The 26,443-nt window shown below is 40.0% G+C and overlaps 1 protein-coding gene across 1 annotated transcript in view; it reads right to left on the reverse strand.

The window, feature by feature from the left end:
• The window catches only part of LOC106088058 (GDP-Man:Man(3)GlcNAc(2)-PP-Dol alpha-1,2-mannosyltransferase), a 99,617-nt gene that overhangs the window by 37,499 nt on the left and 35,675 nt on the right, over positions 1 to 26,443 (reverse strand). Inside the window, exons 3-4 of the mRNA XM_013253356.2 lie at positions 3,083 to 3,541; positions 2,354 to 3,030 (exon numbers count right to left, since the gene is read on the reverse strand). Of these exons, the coding sequence (XP_013108810.1) occupies positions 2,354 to 3,030; positions 3,083 to 3,541 (1,136 nt within the window). The remainder of the gene's footprint in view (positions 1 to 2,353; positions 3,031 to 3,082; positions 3,542 to 26,443) is intronic.

Here is a 26,443-nt window from a genome sequence, read left to right on the forward strand (position 1 = left end):
GCCTAGATTTTGATGTGTTTAACTATGTTATCGTCGTCATACAGCTCGCGGTTCATACGTCGCCTATATTCTCCATTATCGCAAACTGGTCCATATATTTTACGAAGAATCTTTCTCTCAAATACTTCAACCACTGCCTTATCTGCTTTCACAAGTACCCATGCTTCAGAACCATATAACAGCACGGGTAGTTTCAGTGTAACCTTTGTCTGTCGAGAGGTGGCCTTATTTCTAAACTGCTGACTTAGTCCAAAGTAGTATCTGTTTGCCAGTATTATTCTTCCCTTAATCTCAAAACTGATGTCATTCGTTTCGGTTACGGCGGTGCCGAGGTAGATAAAGTTACTGACTATCTCAAAGTTGTGGTTCCCAACATTTTCCATTTTCTTTATCTGCTCGGTTGTACAAGGTGTTTTGGGAGTTGAAACTATCCATCTCGTCTTATCTCCATTTACTGCCAGACCCAATATCACTGACTCTCTTTCGAATCTTTCAAAGGCTTCCAGTTACTACTAATACCTCGTTTGTTATTAAATTGTTCGGAGAGATTCTTTCCTATTCTTACTGAGGAACGCGTATCATCCTGCAGAGTCTTATTAATTTTGCAGGGATACCGATCTCATTCAACGTAAAGGAGTATCGAAGGCGGCTTTGTAGTCAACAAAGAGATGGTAGGTGTTGATTTGTCCTTCTCGGGTCTTTTCCAGGATTTGGCACAGTGTGAATATCTGATCTAGGGTGGATTTACTAGGTCTAAAGCCGCATTGCTAGGGCCCAATTATCTCATTGACTTTAGGTTTGAATCTTTCACACAGTACGCTCGAGAGTATCTTGTATGCGATGGGGAGGAGACTTATTCCTCTGTAGTTGGCACATTCCGTCTTGTCTCCTTTCTGGTGTACGCTCTTCTAGCCAGATTGCGCAGATAAGCTGATGCATACGCCTTATCAGCGTGTCGCATCCTGTCTTAAATAGCTCAGCGGGTAACCCGTCGGCTCCTGCTGCCTTGTTTTATTTAGTCGGGTCACTGCTACCTGGACCCCATCCTGACTAGGAGGTAAACATTCCATACCATCATCAAGGATTGGTTCTGCGGTATCGTCTTCACGGCCAACATCGGACACTAGCAGTTGGGTAATATGTTCTTTCCATATCCTCAGCATGTTATCTGTGTCAGTTATCAGATTTCCTTCTTTGTCTCTGCTTTTCTATGCTCAGCTTCTGTGTAGTGTCTGATCGTAATTTCCTCGCCATGTTCAAACAGATGCGAACCTTTGATGCAACAGGTTACGATCCAAATCTATATTCGCTCCACGTTTCATCTATCGCGTGATCAATTTGGTTCCTCGTGTTTTGATCGGGTGACAGCCATGTGGCTTTGTGAATATTTTTATGTTGAAATCTGGTGCTACTAACTACCTTGTTTTTTGCGCGTCGAAATCAATTAGCCTCAACCCATTACTGGACGTTATCTCGTGGTGGCTAAACTTTCCGACTGTTGAAACAAAAATGTTTTCCTTCCCTATCTTCGCATTAAAATCTCCCAAAACGATTTTAATACAATGGGCGGGGTAGCTGTCATACTCTCTCTCTAGGCGCTCGTAGAAAATATCCTTGATCTGATCGTCTTTGTCTTCTGTCGGGGCATGGGCACAAATAAGGCTGATGATGAAGAATTTGGCTTTTAAGCGGATTGTTGCTCGCCTCTCATTCACCGGAGAAAAGCTAGAGACAAGGTGTTTCAGTCTCCGACTAACGACAAATCCACAGCCAAATTAATGCCTCGTGTTATGGCAGCTAGAGTATAGTTCGTCACCGATTGGTGATGTAGTAAAGTCATACCCAGTCGCATTGGGGCACACCATTTGGACTCGACTATAGAAAGGACGCCCATTATCATTGAGCATAAAATTGAATCCGACAGCACTCATTGATATGTGAGAAGTTTGCCTCAGTTCCTTAATAGAATGTTAATAGACAAATTCGCATTTTGCTTGGCAATAAATTAGCCTTAATCGTTTGTTAAGACGGATGCTTAAGTTAGGTTAAACTGTGATTAACTTATACGTGAAAATTCAATATTTTGAGTTTATAACGAAAAATCTGGCCGAAGGCATGCATGCGTAGTCTCAAATTTAATATCAACTAATAAAAATTGGTTAAAAATTTAGACCACACCTCCAATATACTTGTTTTTGAAAAGACACATATATTATTATAACCTGGAGTTGACTCAAAGTCGGGTCTTTAGCATTGTTTTGAGTTGTAGTCGGGCTAAAACGAAAGCCTGCCACAGAGAACGCTATAACGCCAATAGAGTTTCACAAATTGCATTCTTAAATAGTTTACTTACCTGGCAGCATTTCTTATAGTTTCATTCCCCTCGTCAGAGTTAAATATTATAGCCAAAATGTTGTTGGCATATTCGGTTGCATCTGCCGCCAAAAACCCATTTTGCGACCCTTCTGCCGTTTCGATTATATCTAACAACGGACCACCAGATTTATGTGCGACCATAATAAGGCCTGCAGCCATACATTCTACTATTCCTATACCGAAGTGTTCATTCCACATTGTATGAATGCCGATGCTTGCAGATTTATACAATTGCATAAGTTCATGATGGGACACATTTACTTTAAATTCAACACTGTTTTCCAACGATAAATGTTTTGTAAGATCTTGCATATTCTTCAAACGTTCGTAATCGGATTCGTTTCTGCACGACCCGACAATAATTAACTTTATTTTATTCCAAAGCTCTTCGTTTCGGTTCAGTTGCGTACGAAGTTCGTACATGGATTGTAATTGTAGGGGGTGATCCTTCTCCGGTCGAAATTGTCCAACAGATAATATGATAATCTCATTCGGGTTTTGTACACGCGTTAGACTTTTAATGTCCTTAACCTCGCAAGGGGGATATACGCGATGGGTTTTGAACGGTACTTTCCACAAATTTAGAATATGATTTTCGGTCCAAGATGAATTCACCATTATAGTTTCAGAACTTCGTCCGACTAAACTATAAATCTATAGATAATCATTAGTAGTTATTCATTGCATTTAAAGAGATTATACTAGCCTTTGCAAAGAGTTTATAGTATGTAACCTTAATCCAGGTAAGAAATGGATTACGAACTACATAGTTAAGGTTGTTGTGAGAGTACTCTCGCATTTGAACTCTTCGTAACATTTCTGTACTGATTGTTGGATAATGAATATAACAACCGACTTTACAGCTTCCAATAAATCGAAATAAGGGCAAAGTGAACGCATACCCCATAGTGTCTAAATAAATGTCGGGTGGAAATTTGCACAAAGCTTCTAATCCTAACAACATAGAACCAACACTCTGCCCAAGAAGAGTGAAACAGGGATATTTATTCGCTTCAACCCAATGTCGGAACTTCAAATATACAAATGTAACGCTGTCCTTGTCTATATTAATATTAAAAACGTTTGCCGCTTTCTCCAAGATCGTATTAGGGGAACTCTCAATATCGCCAGTGTATATTATAATTTTAATGTTATCATATTTGGCCTAAAAAGAAACAAACAAAAAATACATTTGAAATATAACTAATATAAACAAATAAAATACACATTTTCCTAAAAACAATAAAATTCGTGTGGCCTATTTACCACCAGCATTAAGCATACTGTCCATTAGGTAGGAAGAAAAGCAACAAGTAAGAGCGTGCTAAGTTCGGCCGAGCCGAATCTTATATACCTTCCACCATGGATCGCATTTGTCGAGTTCTTTGCGCGGTATCTCTTTGCAGGCAAACAAAGAATAATGAATAAGAACTGTTATGCTGTTGGAGCTATATCAAGTTCTAGTCCGATTCGGATTATAAATGAATTGAATGTTGGAGACCATAGTAAAAGTCATTTTGTAAAATTTCAGCCAATTAGAGTAAGAATTGCGCCCTTTAGGAGCTCAAGAAGCAAAATTGGGAGATCGGTTTATATGGGAGATGTATCAAGCTATAGATCGATTCAGACCACATTTCACATGTATGTTAAAAGTCATGGGAGAAGCCATTGTACAAAACTTCAGCCATAGTCATAACAAAATACCTCATGCAAAATTTCGAATTTCGCTTGCAATTTTGCACAAATACTTTTTATTAGTGTAGGGCGGTTGGGATTGTAAATGGACCAAATCGGTCCATGTTTTGATATTGCTGCCAACCGATTTGGCTAAAATTTTGCATGTGGTGTTCTGTTATGACTTTCAACAACTGTTCTAAGTACGGTTCAAATCGGTTCATAACCTGATATAGCTGCCATATAAACCGATTTTGGGTCTCGACTCCTTCAGCTTTTAGAGGGCGCAAGTCTTATCCGATTTAGATGTAATTTAGCATGACGCGTTTTGGAATCACTTCAACAACTGTGCCAAGTATGATTCAAACCGGTTTATAACCTGGTGTAGCTGCCATACAAACAGATCTTGGGTCTTGACTTCTTGAGCCTCTAGAGGGCGCAATTCTCATCCGATTTGGCAGAAATTTTGTACAACGGTTTCTCTAATGACATTCAACATACGTGTCTAATATGGTCTGAATCGATCAATAGCTTGATACAGCTCCCATATAAACCTATCTCCCGAGTTTGCTTCTTGAGCCCCTACGAGACGCAATTCTTATCCGAATGAACTGCAATATTACACAATGAATTCTACAATGTTCTGCATTCATGTATGGTCCGAATCGAACTATAACTTGTTATACCCTCCACCATAAGATGGGGGGTATACTAATTTCGTCATTCTGATTGTAACTACTCGAAATATTCGTCTGAGACCCCATAAAGTATATATATTCTTGATCGTCGTGAAATTTTATGCCGATCTAGCCATGTCCGTCCGTCTGTCCGTCCGTCCGTCCGTCTGTCTGTCGAAAGCACGCTAACTTCCGAAGGAGTAAAGCTAGCCGCTTGAAATTTTGCACAAATACTTCTTATTAGTGTAGGTCGGTTCGTATTGTAAATGGGCCATATCGGTCCATGTTTTGATATAGCTGCCGTATAAACCGATCTTGGGTCTTGACTTCTTGAGCCTCTAGAGTGCGCAATTCTTATCCGATTGAAATGGAATTTCGCACGACGTGTTTTGTTATGATAGCCAACAACTGTGCCAAGTATGGTTCAAATCGGTCCATAACCTGATATAGCTGCCATATAAACCGATCTTGGGTCTTGACTTCTTGAGCCTATAGCGTGCGCAATTCTTATCCGATCAGAATGAAATTTTGCACGACGTGTTTTGTTATGATATCCAACAACTGTGCCAAGTATGGTTCAAATCGGTTTATAACCTTATATAGCTGTCATATAAACCGATCTTGGGTCTTGACTTCTTGAGCCTCTAGAGGGCGCAATTCTTATCCAATTTGAATGCATTTTGGCACGTAGTATTTTGTTATCATATCCAACAACTGTGCCAAATATGGTTCAAATCGGTCAATATCCTGATATAGCTGCCATACACACCGATCTGGGGTTTTGACTTCTTGAGCTTCTAGAGTGCGCAATTCTTATCCGATTGGAATGAAATTTTGCACGACGTGTTTTGTTACAATATCCAACAACTGTGCTTAGTATGGTTCAAATCGGTCCATAACCTTATATAGCTGTCATATAAACCGATCTTGGGTCTTGATTTCTTGAGCCTCTAGAGGGCGCAAGTCTTATCCAATTTGAATGAATTTTGGCACGTAGTATTTTGTTATCATATCCAACAACTGTGCGAAATATGGTTCAAATCGGTTCATAACCTGATATAGCTCCCATGTAAACCGATCTGGGATGTTGACTTCTTGAGCCTCTAGAGGTCGCAATTATTATCCGATTTGCCTGAAATTTTGTACGACGGATTCTCTCATGACCACTAACATACGTGTTTATTATGGTCTGAATCGGTATATAGCCCGATACAGCTCCCATATAAATCTATCTCTCTATTTTACTTCTTGAGCCCACAAAGGGCGCAATTCTTCTTCGAATTGGCTGACATTTTACACAGGTCTCCAACATATAATTTAATTGTGGTCCAAACCGGACCATATCTTGATATCGCTCTAATAGCAGAGCAAATCTTTTCTTATATCCTTTTTTTGCCTAAGAAGAGATGCCGGGAAAAGAACTCGACAAATGCGATCCATGGTGGAGGGTATATAAGATTCGGCCCGGCCGAACTTAGCACGCTTTTACTTGTTTTTATTTATTTCTGAGTTTTATAACTATAAAGCCCTATAAGAACCCATTCAATAAAATTACAATAAGTACTACTCTCATTTACTTATTGTAATTCAGTAAGTACTACTCTACTCTATTTACTAGGTGGCGAATAGGCCACAAGCACAATTTGCGGGTGGCCGCATAGGCAGCAATTTTTTGGGGAACTGAATATATCAAAATTTAAAAACAAGCCGAAGAAAATTCAATCGCCATGACATTTTCGGCAAATTTGTTTCAAGCGATCAGAACCGATGTTTATTCATTTCAAAAATGGTTTAATTGTTTTCGAAGTATTCTCCGGCATGATTTATATAATTTTGCATGCGCTCAAACCAACTGTCAAAGCACTTCTTCCAATCCTCTAAAACATTTATCTCAATGTGCGGGAATAAAAAGAAGTTATTGAGTGCCAGGACAGGGCACTACAGCAGACCCATTAATTCGACGTTTTGGCCGGTCAAAAAGACGATGGTTTTAGCCGATGAGTGTGTAAAATCAAACTAGGTTTGTTTGATGTCAGGCAACTGTATGCCTGGTGACATTTCTTTATTGAATGTGCTTCTTGGAGAAAAGCCATCCAATTTATACAAAATGATCAGCTCTGCCGGCATCATTCGATGGTTCCGCAAAATCAATATTTTCAAATACACTTATACAATATAAATATTTCTTACATCTCAGTTTTTTGTACAAAATATGCATCTAGTGCATTTATTATGTCCATTGCATTATAAGGCCAATGTCTTTGCATTCTCTCGAAAAGTGTACCAGAAATGTAGCAATGTCAACAGAAAGAGTTCTGTGGCCCCAATAGTGGAATGAGGTGTAATGTTATGTTATGTCAATGTTATGTTTACCGGCCTCTTCTTCGAGCTTTGCGAAAAATTGTCTTAAGTCAAGATTCCCACTTATAAATAAATCATTGATTGATTGGCTTTACCTTTTTTGATATAACATCGTCTATATTGCATAATATTTTTGCGCATCAAAATAATTAATACTGACTATCTCTGACTCTAAACCGATAATGTCAATGTATTCAGAACAAAGTTCTGTCAAGGTTTGCCTTAATCTTTATGGAAATTTTTTCTTTAATTTGCAATAATTTCGGAATTTTTTTGACTATTATTTGATTTAAAAATAAAAGACTCTACAAAGTTTTTCTGGGCAGCCAATTTTATGTCTGATTGACATTACTGGCGTCATCCGATAATTCCCCAAAATCAATTTTTTCAATACACATATAATTAATACATACAAATATCTCTGACATCTACGTTTTTTGCACAAAATATGCATCTAGTGCAATTATTAAGTCAGTTTAGGGTCAATGCCTTCTCCCGAAAAGTGTATATGAATTGTAGCAATTGTATCAGCGGAAAGAGTTTAGCGGCCGTGACAGTGAAAAGAGTTCACTGGCCACCATGGTGGTGCATTTTCACATTGCTGCTTATGCTTAGCTATCGCTTGGGCATTCGCTCATATTGGTTGTTGCTTAGTGTAATTTGACTCTCTCTTTGTTGGTTGTGGTATCGACTCTATGGAATGGAGTACACTACGAGTAACATTGACTCCAGGGCGTGTAGTATGTGACTGTAGAGAATCCAGACAGAAAAAAATGACCCTAAGCCTTCTCCCCGAAATTACAGGCCAGTGACACAATGAATGCTGAACCGTCTATAACTTCTCTTCCCCACATTTCTGAGAAGTCCGCCTCTTTATGAGGCCAATGGCGTGCGATAGTTCTAACATTGCAATGGCCAGGCAAGCCTCCTTTTTGTAGTGAGAGCGGCAATTCCATCCCATCCAGGACAAGTCTCTTAAACACACCAAGATTCGTCCTTCTGGGGTTTTTACCAAGCCCATTCGCCATCGCCAATCTAGACCGTTCATTTATGCACCCTGAAATATGTGTGATAGTATAAGGAAATTAACCACCCTTCCTCGCCCTCTGCTCTTTTAAACACTTGGAAATCCCATTGATAACCAATATCGCCAAGCGGGAGATAAAGCCCCTCTTGGAAGTGTTATTCTAGTCGTAGTCTTTCTATTTAAGACCTTTGGTGGGGTCATTAACCTGCCCATCAACATCATATAAACCAAGTTCATTTAGAGAGGAGGAATCATCTTGTCCACCTGAAATTCATATATGTGATACACGTGATAAGCCGTCCGTGATTATAATTTTCAACTTGCGTTTGGGGTGCGTCTGCATGTTGTTAGTATTTTTGTCATTTTGGAGTTGGTAACGGGTTAAACCTTTGGGAGCAGATAGTAATTTTCTATATATTTAATTTTTTTTGTTATTATTACTTGAAACTTAAAATTAAATAAACATCTTCTTCTGATTCGTTAAAACAAATTTGCCCAAAACCTGAAATGTCACAGCATTACGACGTACAATGTAAATAAATTATGCAAACATTAACCACTGCGGTATTAATCAACATTTGTATTTTCATAGTACAAATAGCTTTGGAAAAGTAACACTCAAGGCCATGGAAGAATCATATATATTCAATACCTCCATAGTCAGATGCCCAACAACAAAAAATAGAGATTCAACTCTGTTCCCTATTTTTGGAAACTGCACCGCAGTCTGCCAGAAGGCTGAAGTCACCTAGAGGGCATGCCATGCCTTAAAGAACTAGAGCGAACAATAGTTAGATGAGTCATTATGGTGTGTGGCCGTGTGCCAAGATTAGCCAATGGCATACCCCGAAAGATAAAGTTTGTGCTATTCACCAATATGAGGTAACTTGGTGTGATCAGGGGTTTTCTTTTACATGGGATGGAGATACCACTCTCATTGCAATGTCAGGACTTCGCCGTGGCGCTGGACACATGACGGACTAAGGTTTGATTTGTGGGGATGAGGATGAGTTATAGACGGTTAAGCACCTATTGTGGCACTGTCCTGAAATTGCGGGGATAGGTGCAGGATTATGGCTAAAGAAACACATTTTTTTTGTCTAAATTATCTTCAGGCACATGGTCCTTTCGTCATTCTTAACTACTACAGCTTTAAATGGCAGATTGGAGGGAACTCTCCAGCCCGCCTGGCCGCTTTTTTGCAATGCATATTGACTCCTTCTTCATTCTAATGTCTGACATTGTAGTGACGTAAATTTTATCTGTGTTCTTCTGCGCTTTTTGAATATTTGTGTGGCCGACACAATGGGCCTTAGTTCCCTGAGTAAAGCTTACAGCAATTGAGGTTGTTAGACGGTTACTGTCATTATATAACTTAAGTTTAAGAACCATAACAGCAGCAAAAACAAAAATCAATTTTAAAAATATTTATTTTGAAGATAATATTTTTGTAAGGCGAATTCAAAAATGAATTGACATATCAAGTTCTATCAGTTGGGTTGATGCGGCCACGTGATAAATAGGCCTTGAATCAATTTATAAAATATTTATTTTGGAGTTTAAATTTTTATTAGGCGAATTCAAAGATGATTTGACATATCAAGATCCATCAGCTGTGCTGATGCGGCCACCTCAATAAAAACGCCTTGGTCACGGCAAATCGAATTTTCATGGCCAAAAAAGTTGCCTTGTTGTCACCGATGCGACCACCTTATTAACTACGCCTTGATAACACTGAACAACCTTAATTGATGCGAAGAAAACCATAGTTCAAGAAAATCTGAAGAATAAAATTCTGTTATATATAACAATTTAAGGTTGTTACTTTTTTAAAATTGTTTGTTCCATTGTCGGTTTTTGAAAAGGGCTCATATTAAATTCTTTGCCAAACCCGCGCTTTCGAACGGAAATGCAAACGTTGCTCATAACATTGTTAACATAATAAAGGGTGATTTTATAAGAGCTATACGAAAGTTTTTAAAAAGAAAAAACATAAAATTCGTAAAAATGCAAGAAATCTTTATTTGAATCGATAGTACGGTTCATAACAATTTTTGTGAAATAATCTTCAAACAGAATATTTCACACAAATGTTGACCGTGATTGCGCCTCAAATTGTCCATCCGCTTAATTCAATTTTGGAATACTCTTTTCAACATTTCGGCCCGAATCTCACGAATAAATGCTTCAATTTTGTCTTCCAATGCGTCAATTGTCTGTATAGACATGGGCTTTAACAAAGCCCCACAAAAAATAGTCTAAAGGCGTTAAATCGCACGGCCTAGGCGGTCAATTGACCGGTCCCTGACGTGAAATAAAATGTTCACCGAACTCGCCTCTCAATAAGTCCATTGTTCCGCGTGCTGTGTGGCATGTGGCACCGTCTTGTTTAAATCACATGTCATGCAAGTCAAGCTCTTGCATTTTGGGCAAAAAAAAGTTGGAGACCATGTAACGGTAGCGCTCACCATTCACAGTTACGTTATGATTCGCGTCACCTTTGAAGAAGTACGGATGCATTGGTAGCTCTTACAATGCTTTTGGCTGATCTTCACTCCAAAATCGACAATTCTGCTTAATTACGTACCCATTGAGCCAAAAATGAGCTTCGTCGCTGAACACAAATTTTCGATAAAAACGTGGCACGCATTTTGATAATAAAATTCAATAATTTGCAAGCGTTGTTCGTTCATAACACGATTCATGGTTAAATTTTAGACCAAACTGAGGATGTTTTACAGCGAAACAAAGCACGAAACGTGCGTGAGCTTTTAAACAAGTGTTGTCAAAAGGATAAAAAATTCAATATTTCGAAAACAACCGGTTTTCTTCTACAGGGAATTTCACTGAAATTTTTATACATTAAAATATTGATATACAAAACAAAAAACATTTATTTTTTTTTCAATAGTTACATTTTTCTTAACAATTTCAAACGACTTTCTTCTAACAATGTAAAAATTATACTTAAGCTCTCTCTTTCTCCCTTTTTTGCCTATACTTATGTTTCAAACTCCTATAAATATGTGCAAAGTGGGCTGTGTCCGTTAAAGTTTATTCGTTTGCCAAAAGGAGAGTTAAAATTTCTAACATGTATCTACGTTTATAATTGTTTTCCTGTGTCAAAATTTCTACGTCCTTAAGGTTTTGAATGTGTCCTGTCAAGCTGCAATGAGCGACAAGTGCCGTCTTTTGTTCTGTGGGTTTGTGAGACAGTTTTTGGTCCGATTTGTGGCCCGAAATTTGAGATATTAGTTTTGTCCTTGTGGTGCCTACATATGTCATTGGGCATGAGTTACTTTCATTTCATTGCATTGTATTGGGTTGCCCAAAAAGTAATTGCGGATTTTTTAAAAGAAAGTAAATGCATTTTTAATAAAACTTAGAATGAACTTTAATCAAATATACTTTTTTTACACTTTTTTTCTAAAGCAAGCTAAAACAGCTGATAACTGACAGAAGAAAGAATGCAATTACAGAGTCACAAGCCGTTGAAAAAATTTGTCAACGCCGACTATATGAAAAATCCGCAATTACTTTTTGGGCAACCCAATATCTTATAAACTACATTAGAATTATCATCTTTATCAATTTTAGTCTTTGTCCTGCTAAGAGATTGCCTAGGGTGTTGTGCTAATTTTTAGTTAATTCCGTCATATATATCCGAGTTTTTTAAACGTTCCGAAAAACCAGGGATGTAAGTTGTAGATTTGAATATCTTTGGCGATTTCTTTTTCGTATTGGAAGACTTTTCTCTTACGTGTTTGATAAGATCTCTTATGGAGTTGTTTGGAAAACCATTTAACCCGAAGATTTGTCGTGTTTTCTTCTCGTTCTCGTTGTAAAAAATGGTGTCACTGATTTTTAAAACCCTCTGTATGAAATTTGTTGCCGTATTAATCTTTATCCGTGGTGGATGTTTCGAGTGGCAATTAATTAATATCCCTGACTTGTTTTCTTGCCCATAAACCATGGTGTCCATGGAATTGTTTGTCAAAAGAATTGAGTTCTGGGAGTGTATTTTTCATTTCCGTTTTCTTAATCACACAGAAAATATCGTCTACATATTTCGTCAATAGTCTTGGTTTAAGTTCTTCATTGTCACATATAGCAATTCCTCCATTATGATATCAGCAATAATCGGTGGCACTGGGATCACATTGACATGCCTTTTTTTGCTCATATATCCTGTCAATGTATGTTAAATACCTGGTGTCTACACAATGAAAGCATCTCTATGATTATAGCCATTGGGATCTTGGAATACTTTTCCACGGTAGTCCACTTTTCTTTTATCACTATAATAGCCAAATTTACTGGTACGTTTGGAAATAGGGAGAAAACATTAAATGAACCACCGTATTTCCGTATGAGTACCTCCGTATTGTCGATAATTTGATCGGTGTCCTGTTTCTAATCTGTATTCCATTGTTAATGTTATACTGTGAATCCGTTGTCAAGTTGTTTAATATGTTAGTCAAATGGTCACCCGGCTTTTGAGTCTGTTTTTTTTTTCAACCATGGCCAAAATATTAAGGTTGAATAATTTTTCGACGATTTTATTAATTTTGACCTGAAGACCTGAAGTTGGGCGATAAGTTCATATATCACCTAAAATCGATGTCATCTTCATGTCGTAGTCATCCTTTTCCGGGGTTTCCTCCTTTGTCAGCGCATAGTATTAAAATATCCTTGTTTTCCTTTAAGTATCTCCTTGTTTCGCCCATTTTTATAAAAACAATTACACAAAATTTACTCCAGCTTACTTCATTAAGCTTATCATTTATTCGACTTTTCAGTTAATTGCAAATGCAAATTTACGCCGAAGAATTTCATTAAGGAAGAGAATTTAAGTTTAAGCTCAATGATAGCAAGTAACGTGCCCCGGAGTGACATCTTTTTGAGAAGTTTTTACGTTACTTAATACCTCGATTCTTGTTTAAACCGTTGAGTGGAGCGGACATTTTGCTATTTCGCTCCGCAAGAATTTTCCTGTACCTCGATCGTCTATAGCCCGTGGGTAGGCTTAGAATAGACTCCAAAGACCCAACAGTTGCGGCGGTTTTATCAGGCCGTAGCATGTTGTCTGCTACTGAAACCTCGACTGGTGGAGCGAGGTTGGAATAAAAAAAAGGCGCAGGAGAGGCAAGGAGAGGCTTAGTGCGAATGATCCTAAGACTCTCACTAATAGGGAGAGAGACTTCCTAAATTGGGCTCGAGGATTCGCTGCACAGGCTACCCTACTACTACACGTCCAGATTCGGAAACTGCACCGCAGTCAACCAATGTTTACCTAGAAGGCATCCCATGGCTAAAAGAACTATGGCGAACAATAGAAAGATGGGTCGAAAGACCTTTGCTAATGTCGCTAGGGACTAGAAAAACAGGGCTGCATACCTGTGAATAATTGGAGTGGCATTGTCAATGAACTGTCATCAGTATACCCCGATGTCCTTGCGGAATTTCCTGGCTCTCCTCTAGTTTGTTACGATGCAGGCTGCTATCGAGGCCGATATAGACTAATTGCCTTCGGGGTTAAACGCTCAAGTGGAATGTATCATTGTGCGCTAAAAAACTGGTGAGAACTGGTCAGGTGCAGCACAAGATTTAATCAAAAAGGAAGATATTCCTTCCTTCCGCATGCTTGGATACCAAGGATTCCCTCAGATCCTGAATACATACTTGAAAGACTAAAGGAGTGTAATCCCAATCTTTCAACCACTGACTGGAAGATGGGATGAGGCTGATGGTGACCGGAGACTTGCGATGGTAAGTGCTCTAGTGCCTAGCCAAGGGGCAAACATCGACCGCCATGGTGGACCCCAGAGCTGATTGGTCTAAGGAAGGTCTGCAGAAAACTCTTCAACGGAGCGAAAGCCACAAGAGCACCACATCTAAAAGGCTAAGGTAATACAAGGGCGAGCTTAGAAAGGCTCAGAACAAATCCTGAGTAGAATTCTGCAGCTTCGTGGAGGATACATCTGAGGCCTGTAGGCAAAGGAAGATTCTGCCCTCGAGACCTATTGCAAATGCCAATTTTGCCCATGAATATTCCACTAAGGAATAGGGGCAAACTTCTCACATATCAATGAATGCAGTCCGATTCAAGTTTAAGCTCAATGATAAGGGGCCTCCTTTTTATAGCCGAGTCCGAACGGCGTGCCGCAGTGCGACACCTCTTTGGAGAGAAGTTTTACATGGCATAGTACCTCACAAATGTTGCCAGCATTAAACCAGAAAACTACTGCTGAAAATTTTTTCTGATGGTCTCGCCAGGATTCGAACCCAGGCGTTCAGCATCATAGGCAGACATGCTAACCTCTGCGCAACGGTGGCCTCCTTGAGATCTATTACGGTGGGGTATATTCAGAAGTCAGAGAATGTATGGACAATGTTTACTGAGGAAACACTAGAACTACTCGTTAATACACATTTACCGGGAAATTCTCCAACGCACAACGTGGCGCCAGAAGAGGTTGTCATTGGTATGCATTCGTCGAAGTCCATTAGGCAAATTGTGTCTGAGCCGAAAATCCTTTGGGCGATAAGAAGTTTCGACTCCTTTAAGTCGCCAGGCCCTGATGATGTATCACAGGTTGAATAATAAGCTAAGTCTATTAGACTGGTTCCATGGCTTAGGGAGATATACTCTGCTTGTATCAGATTGTCATATATACCTGTGGGATGGAGGGACACGAACGTCATTTTCATTTCAAAAGCAGGAAAACCCTACCACACGAAGGCGAAAGATTTTCGTCCTATTAGTCTGTCATCCTTTATGCTGAAGACTCTTGAGAGGTTCATAGAAACATATCTTAGAGCAAAGATCCCCTGTCGCGGCAGCAACATGCATATAGTAAAGGCAAATCCACTGAAACAGCGCTTCACGACCTAGTCGGCTACATAGAGGGTTCTCTCCCTGTCAAGGAATGTACAATGGTAGCATTTCTTGACATTGAAGCGACGTCAATCATGAAGGAGTTGGAGTTTCTAGACATCAACACTACCGTAAGAAAGTTTATTAATAACTTACTTACAATATATTTTATATATTCCTCTACTTTGGAATATAACCATTAACAATATATTATTGTCTCTGGAAGAAAAAGGCGTAAAAGTGGTCGCGAATGATGATATCGTGGCAATTGTGGTAAGGAGAAAGTTTCCCAGCACTATAAGAGATATTCTTCAGGAAGCTCTACGTGCAACAGCATAGTGGGCTACCGAAAGTGGTCTGGGTATTAATCCGCGCAAGACAGAAGTAGTTCTTTTCAGCAGGAGATACAAGTTGCCTGTCTCCTTGGGTGGAGAGAATTTTCCATTTACAGAACGCTCAAAATACCTGGGTGTTTTGCTGGACAGGACATTGAAGTTCAAATCCAAAATTTTGGAAAGGGCAAGAAAGGCAACTCTTGCCCTATACTCCTGCAAGGGAGCCATATGCAAAAGTTGGGAGTTTAGACCGCGTGTTGTTAGGCATAATGCTGTATGGTGTTGTGGGCTGGTGGACGGCGTTTCAAAAGTCCACCTACTACTCAATACTTAACCAGATCCAAAGGATTGCTGGTTTGAGCATCACAGCCGCACTGAGGACGATACCATCTATGTGCTGAATTTAATGCTACATCTTATGCCTCTGAATATTGTGGCTAGACAAATTGTAGAAACCACCGCCGTGAGGTTGAGGGAGCTTTTTCATTGGTCAAGTCGCGGCTACGGACTCTGTGTTATCCTTGATACAATATCCGATACATTTGATCTTTATTGACTGCCAAGAACTGTAGTAACTGCGTGGTGCATGTAAAAATTGTCAAAGTTTGGAAAACACAAATTAGAGGTGCAGAAATGTCGCCATGTGCGCAGAATGCAGTCTTCCTCTTCATTTGCCAGAAAATACGCGAGAACATTGTACTTAAACTGAAAATGAACCGCGTAGTTCTATAAATAGAAACTGTCCTAGATATATGCAAATTAAAACAAGTAAAAGCGTGCTAAGTTCGGCCGGGCCGAATCTTATATACCCTCCACCATGGAGCGCATTTGTCAGTTCTTTTCCCGGCATCTCCTCTTAGGCAAAAAATGATATAAGAAAAGATTTGCTCTGCTATTAGAGGGATATCAAGATATGATCCGGTTTAGACCACAATTAAATTATATGTTGGGGCCTCAAAAAGTAAAATATATGGGAGCTGTATCGGGCTATAGACCGATTCTGACCCTAATAAACACGTATGTTGATGGTCATGAGAGGATCCGTCGTACAAAATTTCAGGCAAATCGGATAAGAATTGCGCTCTCTAGAGGCCCAAGAAGTCAAGACCCAAGATCGGTTTTTATGGCAGCTATATCAGGTTATAGACCGATGTGAACCATACTTGGCACAGTTATTGGATATCATAGCAAAACACGTCGTGCAAAATTTCATCCCAATTGGATAAGAATTGCGCACTATAGAGGCTCAAGAAGTCAAGACCCAAGATCGTTTATATGGCAGCTATATCAAAACATAGACCGATATGGCCCATTTACAATACCAACCGACCTACACTAATAAGTATTTGTGCAAAATTTGAAGCGGCTAGCTTTACTACTTCGGAAGTTAGCGTGCTTTCGACAGACAGACGGACGGACAGACGGACGGACGGACATGGCTAGATCGACATAAAATGTCGCGACGATCAAGAATATATATACTTTATGGGGTCTCAGACGAATATTTCGAGTAGTTACAAACAGAATGACGATATTAGTATACCCCCCATCCTATGGTGGAGGGTATAAAAAAGAAATATTGAAAATAAAGGCAGACGAATACTGCAGCATGGCAGAAGCTCACGGAGTTTATAAAGAACCCAACTCATCCCATCCCACAATTAAATTATATGCTGGAGACCTATGTAAAATGTCAGCCAATTCGAATAAGAATTGCGCCCTTTGGGGGCTCAAGAAGTAAAATAGAGAGATCGATTTATATGGGAGTTGTATCGTGCTATAGACCGATTCAGACCATAATCAACACGTATGTTGATGATCATGAAAGGATCGCACAAAATTTCAGGCAAATCGGAAAATAATTCCGACCTCTGGAGGCTCAAGAAGTCAAGATCCCAGATCGGTTTATATAGCAGCTATATCAGGTTATGAACCGATTTGAACCATACTTGGCACAGTTGTTGGATATCATAACAAATCACGTGGTGCAAAATTTCATTCCAATCGGATAAAAATTTCGCACTCTATTCAAGTCAAGACCCAAGATCGGTTTATATGGCAGCTATATCAGGTTATGGACCGATTTGAACCATACTTGGCACAGTTGTTGGATATCATAACAAAACACGTCGTGCAAAATTTCATTCTAATCGCGCACTCTAGAGGCTCAAGAAGTTAAGACCCAAGATCGGTTTACATGGCACCTATATCAAAACATGGACCGATATGGCCCATTTACAATACCAACCGACCTACACTAATAAGAAGTATTTGTGCAAAATTTCAAGCGGCTAGCTTTACTCCTTCTGAAGTTAGCGTGTTTTCGACAGACAGACGGACGGACATGGCTAGATCGACATAAAATGTCGCGACGATCAATAGTATATATACTTTATGGGGTCTCAGACGAATATTTCGAGTAGTTACAAACAGAATGACGAAATTAATATACCCCCCATCCTATGGTGGAGGGTATAAAAAAAATATACTCCATAAACCCTAACACAAAAACTGTCGCCACACAATTACCAAAATTCCAAATACTCCCAAATTCCAACAGCCAACCACACCAGAACACTTACAATCCAATTCCTCCAATTCCAACGAAAAAAAAAAAAACAATGAACAACGAAAAATGTACAAATGACAAACATCAAAAAATGCCCAAACTAAAAATTTTGAATTATATACGAATGCCAGTAAAATAACAAATACCCCGAAAAGCATCTCATTATCACCGATTTCTTCACAATCCCATGGCAGCCGGTTGTACGCACCGGATTGACCCGATGGAATCTTCATCGGCAAGGGCTGCCGCCTCAGTGTACGTGTTCGTCTTTTTTCGTCATGGGAGAGGCACACCCCGGAGTGCCTTCTCCGTATGCTTCTGGTCCGTGCCGAGATTGAAAAGAACCCCGGACCCTGGTTCTGTTCCGTTTGCCAGAACCGCCTTCATCATCGGTCAGTGTCGGTGAGGTGTAACCGGTGCTTGGAGTGGGTACATTTCCGTTCTTGCTCTGGCCTAACTTCGCTACGGGAGTATAGTCATACTGGCTATGTCGCTAGGTGCTGTGCGAACATAGCCAGCAGTGGGTCACAAGCGTCGCCTTCGGCATCCTCGTCGTCGGACTATGTGACCCCCCCGACCTCTCCCGTACGGCAATTTATGCAACGACAGCACCCTAGCCCTACTGTTGCCAGGCCAGTGTCGGGAAATGTATCGTTCTTGCAGTTAAACTGCAATGGACTGCGAGACAAGATTGATGAGATTGTAGATTTTATGAGTCGGAAGAGCATATCGGTCGCAGCGATCCTGCAGCTTGCACAGTTGTCACGGCTACAATGTGCTACGTAAGGATCGCTCAAGGAATGGAGGTGGGGGATTGGCCTTCGTTATACACCATTCCGTGCAGTATAGACCTATCTCGCCTGCGCTTGACGCTAGTGACCCATACATGGAATGTATGGGGGTAGCAGTCAGGTCTGGTACTGCCGAGATAGAGATATACAACGTGTATATACCGCCGGTTGGTAGCTGTGTCCCGATTAATGGCCAGGCCTACAGCCCCGACATTAGTGGGTTGCTATCTGGCCATAGTCGTCTGGTTCTGGGGGATTTTAATGCACATCACCCGTCATGGCATTCTCCCCTAGGTAACGACCAGCGTGGCATAGCTTTGGCAGAGCAGATAGATAGCTCCACGTTTTGCACGGTGAATGAGGATGCCCCCACTAGGATTACGAGGAGGTGCAGCAGCTCGCCAGACATCTCAATCGCATCCCCTGATCTCCTGAGTGACGTATCCTTGCAAGCCGTCATCTCTTTGGGGTCAGACCACCTCCCCATAATCCTCACCATCGACCGACCACCCGACTTCATAACCTCTGAGCGCCGGACGTTCATCAATTACAAGAAGGCCAATTGGACTGGCTTCAGAGAGTATACCAATCGCCGCTTCAATGAACTCCCACCCCCCTCTGATGTGTTTGTGGCCGAGAGGAAATTCCGAGACATCATCAACGCAGCAGCCGCTCGCTTTATACCAGCCGGTCGAATACCGCAAGTGCGACCCAATTTCCCGGCGCAAGCAGTGGTATGGACCCCGCTAACCCCAGAATCAGCGAGCTGAATCTGGAAATAAACAGGGTAGTCAACGAACATAAGCGGAATTTGTGGCTGGAACACTTGGAGCAATGTAACTTAGGCACCGGTGCAGGCAAATTGTGGGCCACTGTTAAGTCTCTCTCGAACCCCGGTAGACGGGACGACAGGACCTCAGTCACTTTTGGCGAGTTAACCGTGACTGATCCGAAGAGATGCGCCAGGTTGTTCAACCGTCAATTTATTGTGCATCCCGAGAGAGACAGGGCAAGGAGGAGAGCCATTCGCCGCATTCGTGGTCTCCGAGCCGATGAACAGCCATCACAATTTACCGTGGGCGAAGTTACGAATGTCATCCGTGGCGCCAAATCTTCCAAGGCGTTGGGCCCCGACGGAATCTCTACATTGATGCTGAAGAATCTGGATTTACCTGGAGTTGAGTACCTTACCACTGTCCTTAACCTGTCATTGAACACTCTTATAGTTCCCGATGTCTGGAAAATGGGCAGAGTGATCCCGCTACTGAAGCCTGGTAAAGACCCGAGTTTGGGGGAGTCGTACAGACCGATCTCCCTTCTCTCACCAGTGGCTAAGACGCTTGAGGCATTACTCCTCCCGAGCCTCGTAGGAGAATTTCCATTCGCCGAGCATCAACACGGATTTCGGAGACTGCACAGCACAACAACAGCTTTGCATGCCATCACCACACACATTTGCCGTGGCTTCAATCAACCCAGGCCATGTGATAGGACGGTCCTCGTGGCACTGGACCTATCGAAGGCATTCGACACGGTCAGCCATGCCAAATTATTTGAGGACATCGCCAACACGTCCCTCCAGCCAGGCCTGAAACGTTGGGTCGCGAATTATCTGTGTGGCCGCCAGTAATTTGTGGAATTTAGGGATAAAAAGTCAAAACACCGTAGAGTGAAACAGGGAGTTCCCCAAGGTGGGGTGATATCTCCGGCTCTGTTTAACCTCTACCTATCCTCCATCCCACCTCCTCCAGACGGCATAGAGATCGTATCATATGCGGACGACTGTACGATCTTGGCATCAGGCCCCCCACCCATTGATGACATCTGCGATAGGTTGAACGTCTACCTCAACAAGCTTGCCTCATATTTCGCTGCAAGAAATCTGAAGATATCCGCCACCAAATCTTCAGCCACACTGTTCACTACAAATACGCGTGAGGTGAATTCTGAGCTGACTATGATGGTCGATGGAGAAATGATTCCGACCATCAAGTGTCCCAAAATACTTGGCGTCACATTTGACAGCTCCTACACTTTCTCCCCACATGCCACAGCAATCTGCAATAAAGTCAAAAGTAGAAACAAGGTCCTCAAGTCACTCGCTGGCAGCAATGGGGTGCAGACAAAGAAACCTTGTTGACCACGTACAAAGCAATTGGCCGGTCTGTGGTAAGTTATGCAGCGCCAGTGTGGTCACGTCAACTTTGTGACACGCAGTGGAATAATATTCAGATCTGTCAGAATGCCGCCCTCCGAACTGCGACGGGCTGTCTCCTTAGTTCTCATGTGGACCACCTTCATCAGGAGACAAAGATCCTACCAGTGCGAAGACATAACTACATGCTGTCTAAGCAATACCTTTTGGGCTGTTATCGCAGAAATCATCCAAATCATCATCTTGTGGATAGATACCCACCGCCCAGAAGCCTCAAGGTTGATCTACACGATCTAGAACGCGAGGTCCAGCGCTACAAGAGAGAACCTCTAGATCAAGCGGCATATCAAGCGGGTCTGAACAACATTCATGCAGACACGGTAGCAGACGCGTTAACTGGCTACCGGGTGAATGTAGTCCTTGGAGAACGACCGCCACCCATTGCACCCGAAGAAATCGACCTCCCCCGGCAAACCAGAGTGGTTCTGGCTCAATTACGTTCCGGCAGATGCAGCCGCCTCAATTCCCACAGAGCTAGGATTGATGCCGACGTGCAAGATGTATGTCCCGATTGTAACCAGGGACCGCACGATACACGTCACCTGTTTAACTGCCCGGCCAGACCCACTCGACTCAGACCCAGATCCCTGTGGACGCACCCCATCTTAGTCGCGGAGTTCCTGGGTCTTGACACTCAACAGAATCAAGCAGACGAAAGATAGTACACAATAAACTGCTACAACAACAACAACAACCGATTTCTTCATTAACACAAACACTAATCAAAGTCAATGCGTATTTTATCACAGAGGAATCAATAAATGATGAAACTATGGACCTTAGTACTCTATAGATACAACAATTTTTTTCTTCCTTTTTTTCTTTTGTACCATTATCTTTAGAATATTACAATGGAATATTAAAAGTCTTAAATCAAATTCAATTATATTGGATTCTTCCACAACTCGCCTTATAACACCAATGACAGGGAGGATGTTGGTGTTTTCATAAAGAAAACAATCCCACACAAACATTTAACTGTGAATTCTGTCCCAGCGGCGGAATGAGAAAGATGATTGCCGAATTCAGTGGTATTTAATGCAGCGATGTTCAAAATGAAAATGTGACTGTATGTGTGAAATATGCTCTTTAAGTACAATATTTTTCATTCTCCTCAGTATGGTAAGAATCGTTTTTTGGGCTGAATGATTTGTGTTTTGTGAAAATAAATATAAAATACTTTTTTATACCTTCCAAGCGTTTAAAAATAAAAATCATTGTTTTTAAAACAACAGGTAAAACCAAATCGGATAAGAATTGCGCTCTCTAGAAGCTCAAGAAGTCTAATCGGGAGTTTGGCTTTCACGAAGTCAAGACCGGTTTATATGGCAGCTATATGAAAACATGGACCGATTTGGCCCATTTACAATCCCAACCGACCTGCACTAATAGGAATTTTTTGTGCAAAATTTCAAGCGCCTGGCTTTATTCCCTCGAAAGGTAGCGTGCTTTCTACTTTAAAAAAAAACTCTTCAGGTAATTTCTTATGTTTTTTGCTATGTATTTTTTTAGATTTGACGAACAAAGCGATAGAATTAAACCATGCAATAATATATGCAACGAGAATCGGCAAATGTCATCATGGAGGTTGAAACTTGTTGATACGTTCCTCAGTAAGAATGGGAAAGAATCGCTCCAAACCATTCAATAACAAACGAGGTTTCAATGAGACAGCTTGTCGTGTGATATCTTCCTGCTGGGGAAAATTATACGAGATGTAAATGTGAATGTGCAAGATATGACACACTACTCACAAAACACATGCTACTCGTCTATGCCGACGACATCGATATCATGGGTCGGTCACCGGAAGTAGTAAATGCAACCTTTGAAAGAATCGAAAGAGAATCAGTAAAAGTTAGTCTGGCAGTAAATGGCGGTCTAATTTACCAAGATATTCAGAAAATTCCACAAAATGTAACTAAAAACCGGTGTAGTACAATCCACTGGTGGAACAAGGAATTAGCTGCTCTGACGTAAACGAAAAATATATTTTGGGATATATTTCAAAGGAACCCAATAAACCTAATAGCATATAAGATGTGACCAAAAATAAGAGCTTTAAAGCTTTCACAGAACAAATAAATAAGAACACGCCGCTATCTGTCATATAGAATAGGATCAACCGCCTTACAAAGGAATCACCCGCTATACAAATAAGAGCCATTTATTCACCAGAATAGACTCAGGGGAAATCGGGAAACACTTTGCTCTTAAATGGTCAAAATAGGTGGATGACTCGAATTTTTCCCCTTTATTCAGCTCATTGAAAGTGAGCCACGAGAATCTAACGTCCACTATGAACATACACCTAAGCTAGTAATCGGCTTGTTGTGCACTCTAAATAAAAAGAAAACCTAAGTTAGAAATTTCGTGCTACTTACAAAATCCTTAATTGTTTTCAATGCCACGCCTCTTAGTTGGTTCAGTATCTGTTATCCGCGAAAGCCGAGCAATGACATAGGAAATGCTCCAACATCTCATCATCTTCCCCGCATGCCCTACACATGCTATCACTGGACGCATCGCTTTAACATAAGTGAGCTTGTAAGTCCTATATGTCCCAATACCTAAAACAAAGACAAGTTACTCTGTTGGTTCTTATTGCCCAATTTCACTTCAATTTTACCTTTATAAAATCCTAGTCAAGATAATAAGCAATAGGTTGGTTATCTTTGTTTATCAATGTGCGAGGACTTATTTTTGTTGTTGGGGATTTTTATACCCACCACCATAGAATATACATATACAACCCTAAAATTTTTTAACGTCGTAAGTTTCTAAACCCATTTAACGATGTCCGTGTGTCTGTCCTTCTAAGAGATATCGAGCTGAAATTTGACACAGATCCGCGCAGGTTACGTTCTTGAACGGGACAAACCGGACCATATTTGTGTATATATGTCCTTTATTTACAATTGGAGAATATTAAATGTATTACAACAAAAATATATATATCTGGATATAGCTGCCATAAAAGCCGGTCTGCCGATTTAGGGTCTTAAACCCCTAAACGACGCATTTATTATCCGCTGTAATTTGAAACACAAATTTGTATTAAGACTGCCGACATCCGACCCAAATATGGTAAAGATCGGACTTTATTTGAATATAGCTACCATATAGACCGACTTAGGGTCTTAATTTCATAAAAGTCGCATTTATTACTTGGTTTCGCTGAAATTTGAAACAGTCAGTTGTTTTATGTATCCCGTCATCCGACCCGTATATGGTCTATATCGGACCATATTTAGATACAGCTGCTATCAGGGACATAGCCTGGATTTTATTTTTGAGGGGGCCACCCACCACCCCACATTTTTTCAAAATACAAAAATGCCAAAATTTCATTTGTTACTGTGAAAATGGTAAATATACCTCCTTTTTTAACTGACCCATCGGCTGTGACATTTGGTCATAAAGTCAGAGCTGAATTTTGTACTGATTGCCAACACACTATTTATAAGCCGATCCTAATGCGATCTTTGCGGATATCTTAGTTTTATAGTGAAAGTTTCGGCGTATAAGCTTCATTATCTTGATGACATTTTTTAATTTGCGCTCATTTTTGCTCTCAAACTAGTTTTATGATTTCATCAGGTTATTGTTTCTGCCGGTCTATTTGTTTAAATGACTTTTATTTCCATGAAATTTTACGCAAACTGAAAACATGAAGAAGCATCAAATTCTGCCTTAAATAAAATCGATCGAAAATCGGTTTTTGATGGAAAAGATGTCCGATAAAATTGCATCCAACTAATGTCGTATATGCTTATAATTTCCGTCACCTCTTTATAAGTCTTTACGTTTTCCTAATTTATTGGAGATAAAATAGGACAAGGTGATAGAACTAAAAATCAGAAACACGAAGAGATTTCTACTTTATTGCACTTGTTAACTTTTTTCCTTTGTCCACTAATGGATGTCAAATGACCTAACGGCAAATGCAAGTGTAATATAAAACTTGCTGTCACAGATAAAAGTCTGCTGCTACTTACGGTGGGTATTAAGTTGTTGTTTCACGGTAAAAATTACAATTTTTTACGATTATTTTTTGTAATCGTAAAAAACATGGGTATTTAACTGTGAAACACCAACTTAATTTCCACCTTTTTGTAAACATGCCATTTCATTCGTTGAATTTCATTAATGTGTTTCGTACATAACACATAAGGAAATCATTGTACGCAAAACCTTTTCATTGCAAAAATCAAGAGTTCAAAACTAAATTTCAATATACTATTTCACTATGCTCTATTCTACGTTCAAAGCCAACAGAACTAACAAATTTCCACAAGAATTTTCGTCCCTTATTCACTATGAGTCCCGTATCAATTGCCTTAAATAGTGTATTGTGAGTTATGGAATTCCAAGGAAAAAAAAGCGAAAAGGTTTTATTTGAAATATTTATTTTGAAATGTAAATTAATCTGCGTGATCATTTCGGGGGTTTAAAATTGTGTTTCCGAGTCCTTAAAATTTATCATTTCACAACTAATGTAATTCCAATAAATTATAATTATATATTACTAATTTTTCTTTGGAAAAGTTTCTCAGACTAACAAGCTAAATATTTAATTTAAATAAATTTTTTTAAATAATATTTTTTTACAGATAAAATTTCAGTTAAAATAATAAAACTCGAATTTAGAGAAAATTCTTATAGAATTACATCTTAGACAAAATTTTGTTAAATGTTTGGTTTTCGGAATACTATTCATAATAAAATTTTTTGTTTTTCAAGTCTTTTGCCTGTTAGGGCGAGATCATTAAATTTAACAGCCGCCGTCTGTTTCTCTTTCGAGACGAGCTCAATAATCGGAGACGCGTTTCGTCTTTGGTTAGAAGACTTTTCAACCATATTAGTTGTGATGGCTTCAAGGGCCGTGCGTTGGTATGTTGTATTTGAATCGAATTAATTGCGAAACGTATCTATGATACAATTACCACATTAACCAAGCTCGACAACCCTGCTTATTAGCTGTACTTTTTCCAATGCATTAATTTTTGTGTAATGGCAGACATTCTGTCTGTGGTAAATTACACTTTCTTCCATACCACACATCATTTAGTTCATCTGTTGGAAGTTGTATTGATGGCTTCGAACGCTAAGACAACGGTAATGGCTCTCGCTGTTGCTTCGTGTGCCCAGGTTCGAATCCTGGCCGGGCTTGGCCGAATTTTTCATTTCTCAAGTCTTTTGCCTGTTAGGGCGAGATCATTAAATTTAACAATCCTCGTCTGTTTCTCTTTTGAGACGAGCTCAATGATCGGAGATGCAAATGGAAAAGAAAAGCCAAAGATAGCAACACACAATTTTTTGGCAAGAAAATTCCAGAAGATTTTGGCTTAGAGAAACTTTCAATAAATTTTCGTTTATAACAGTCACACAAATTTTGTCATTGCAAAAGTTACATTACGATTCGGTCTTTAAAAAAATTGATTTATCCCATTCACTTCGAAAAATACCCAACAATAGAGCTGCATGAGAAAAATTCTAGCTCAAGTTAAGAAAGAGGTATCGTAATGAAATTTGAATTGG

The sequence above is a fragment of the Stomoxys calcitrans genome, chromosome 1, assembly GCF_963082655.1.
Source record: "Stomoxys calcitrans chromosome 1, idStoCalc2.1, whole genome shotgun sequence".
NCBI classification, from domain to species: domain Eukaryota; kingdom Metazoa; phylum Arthropoda; class Insecta; order Diptera; family Muscidae; genus Stomoxys; species Stomoxys calcitrans.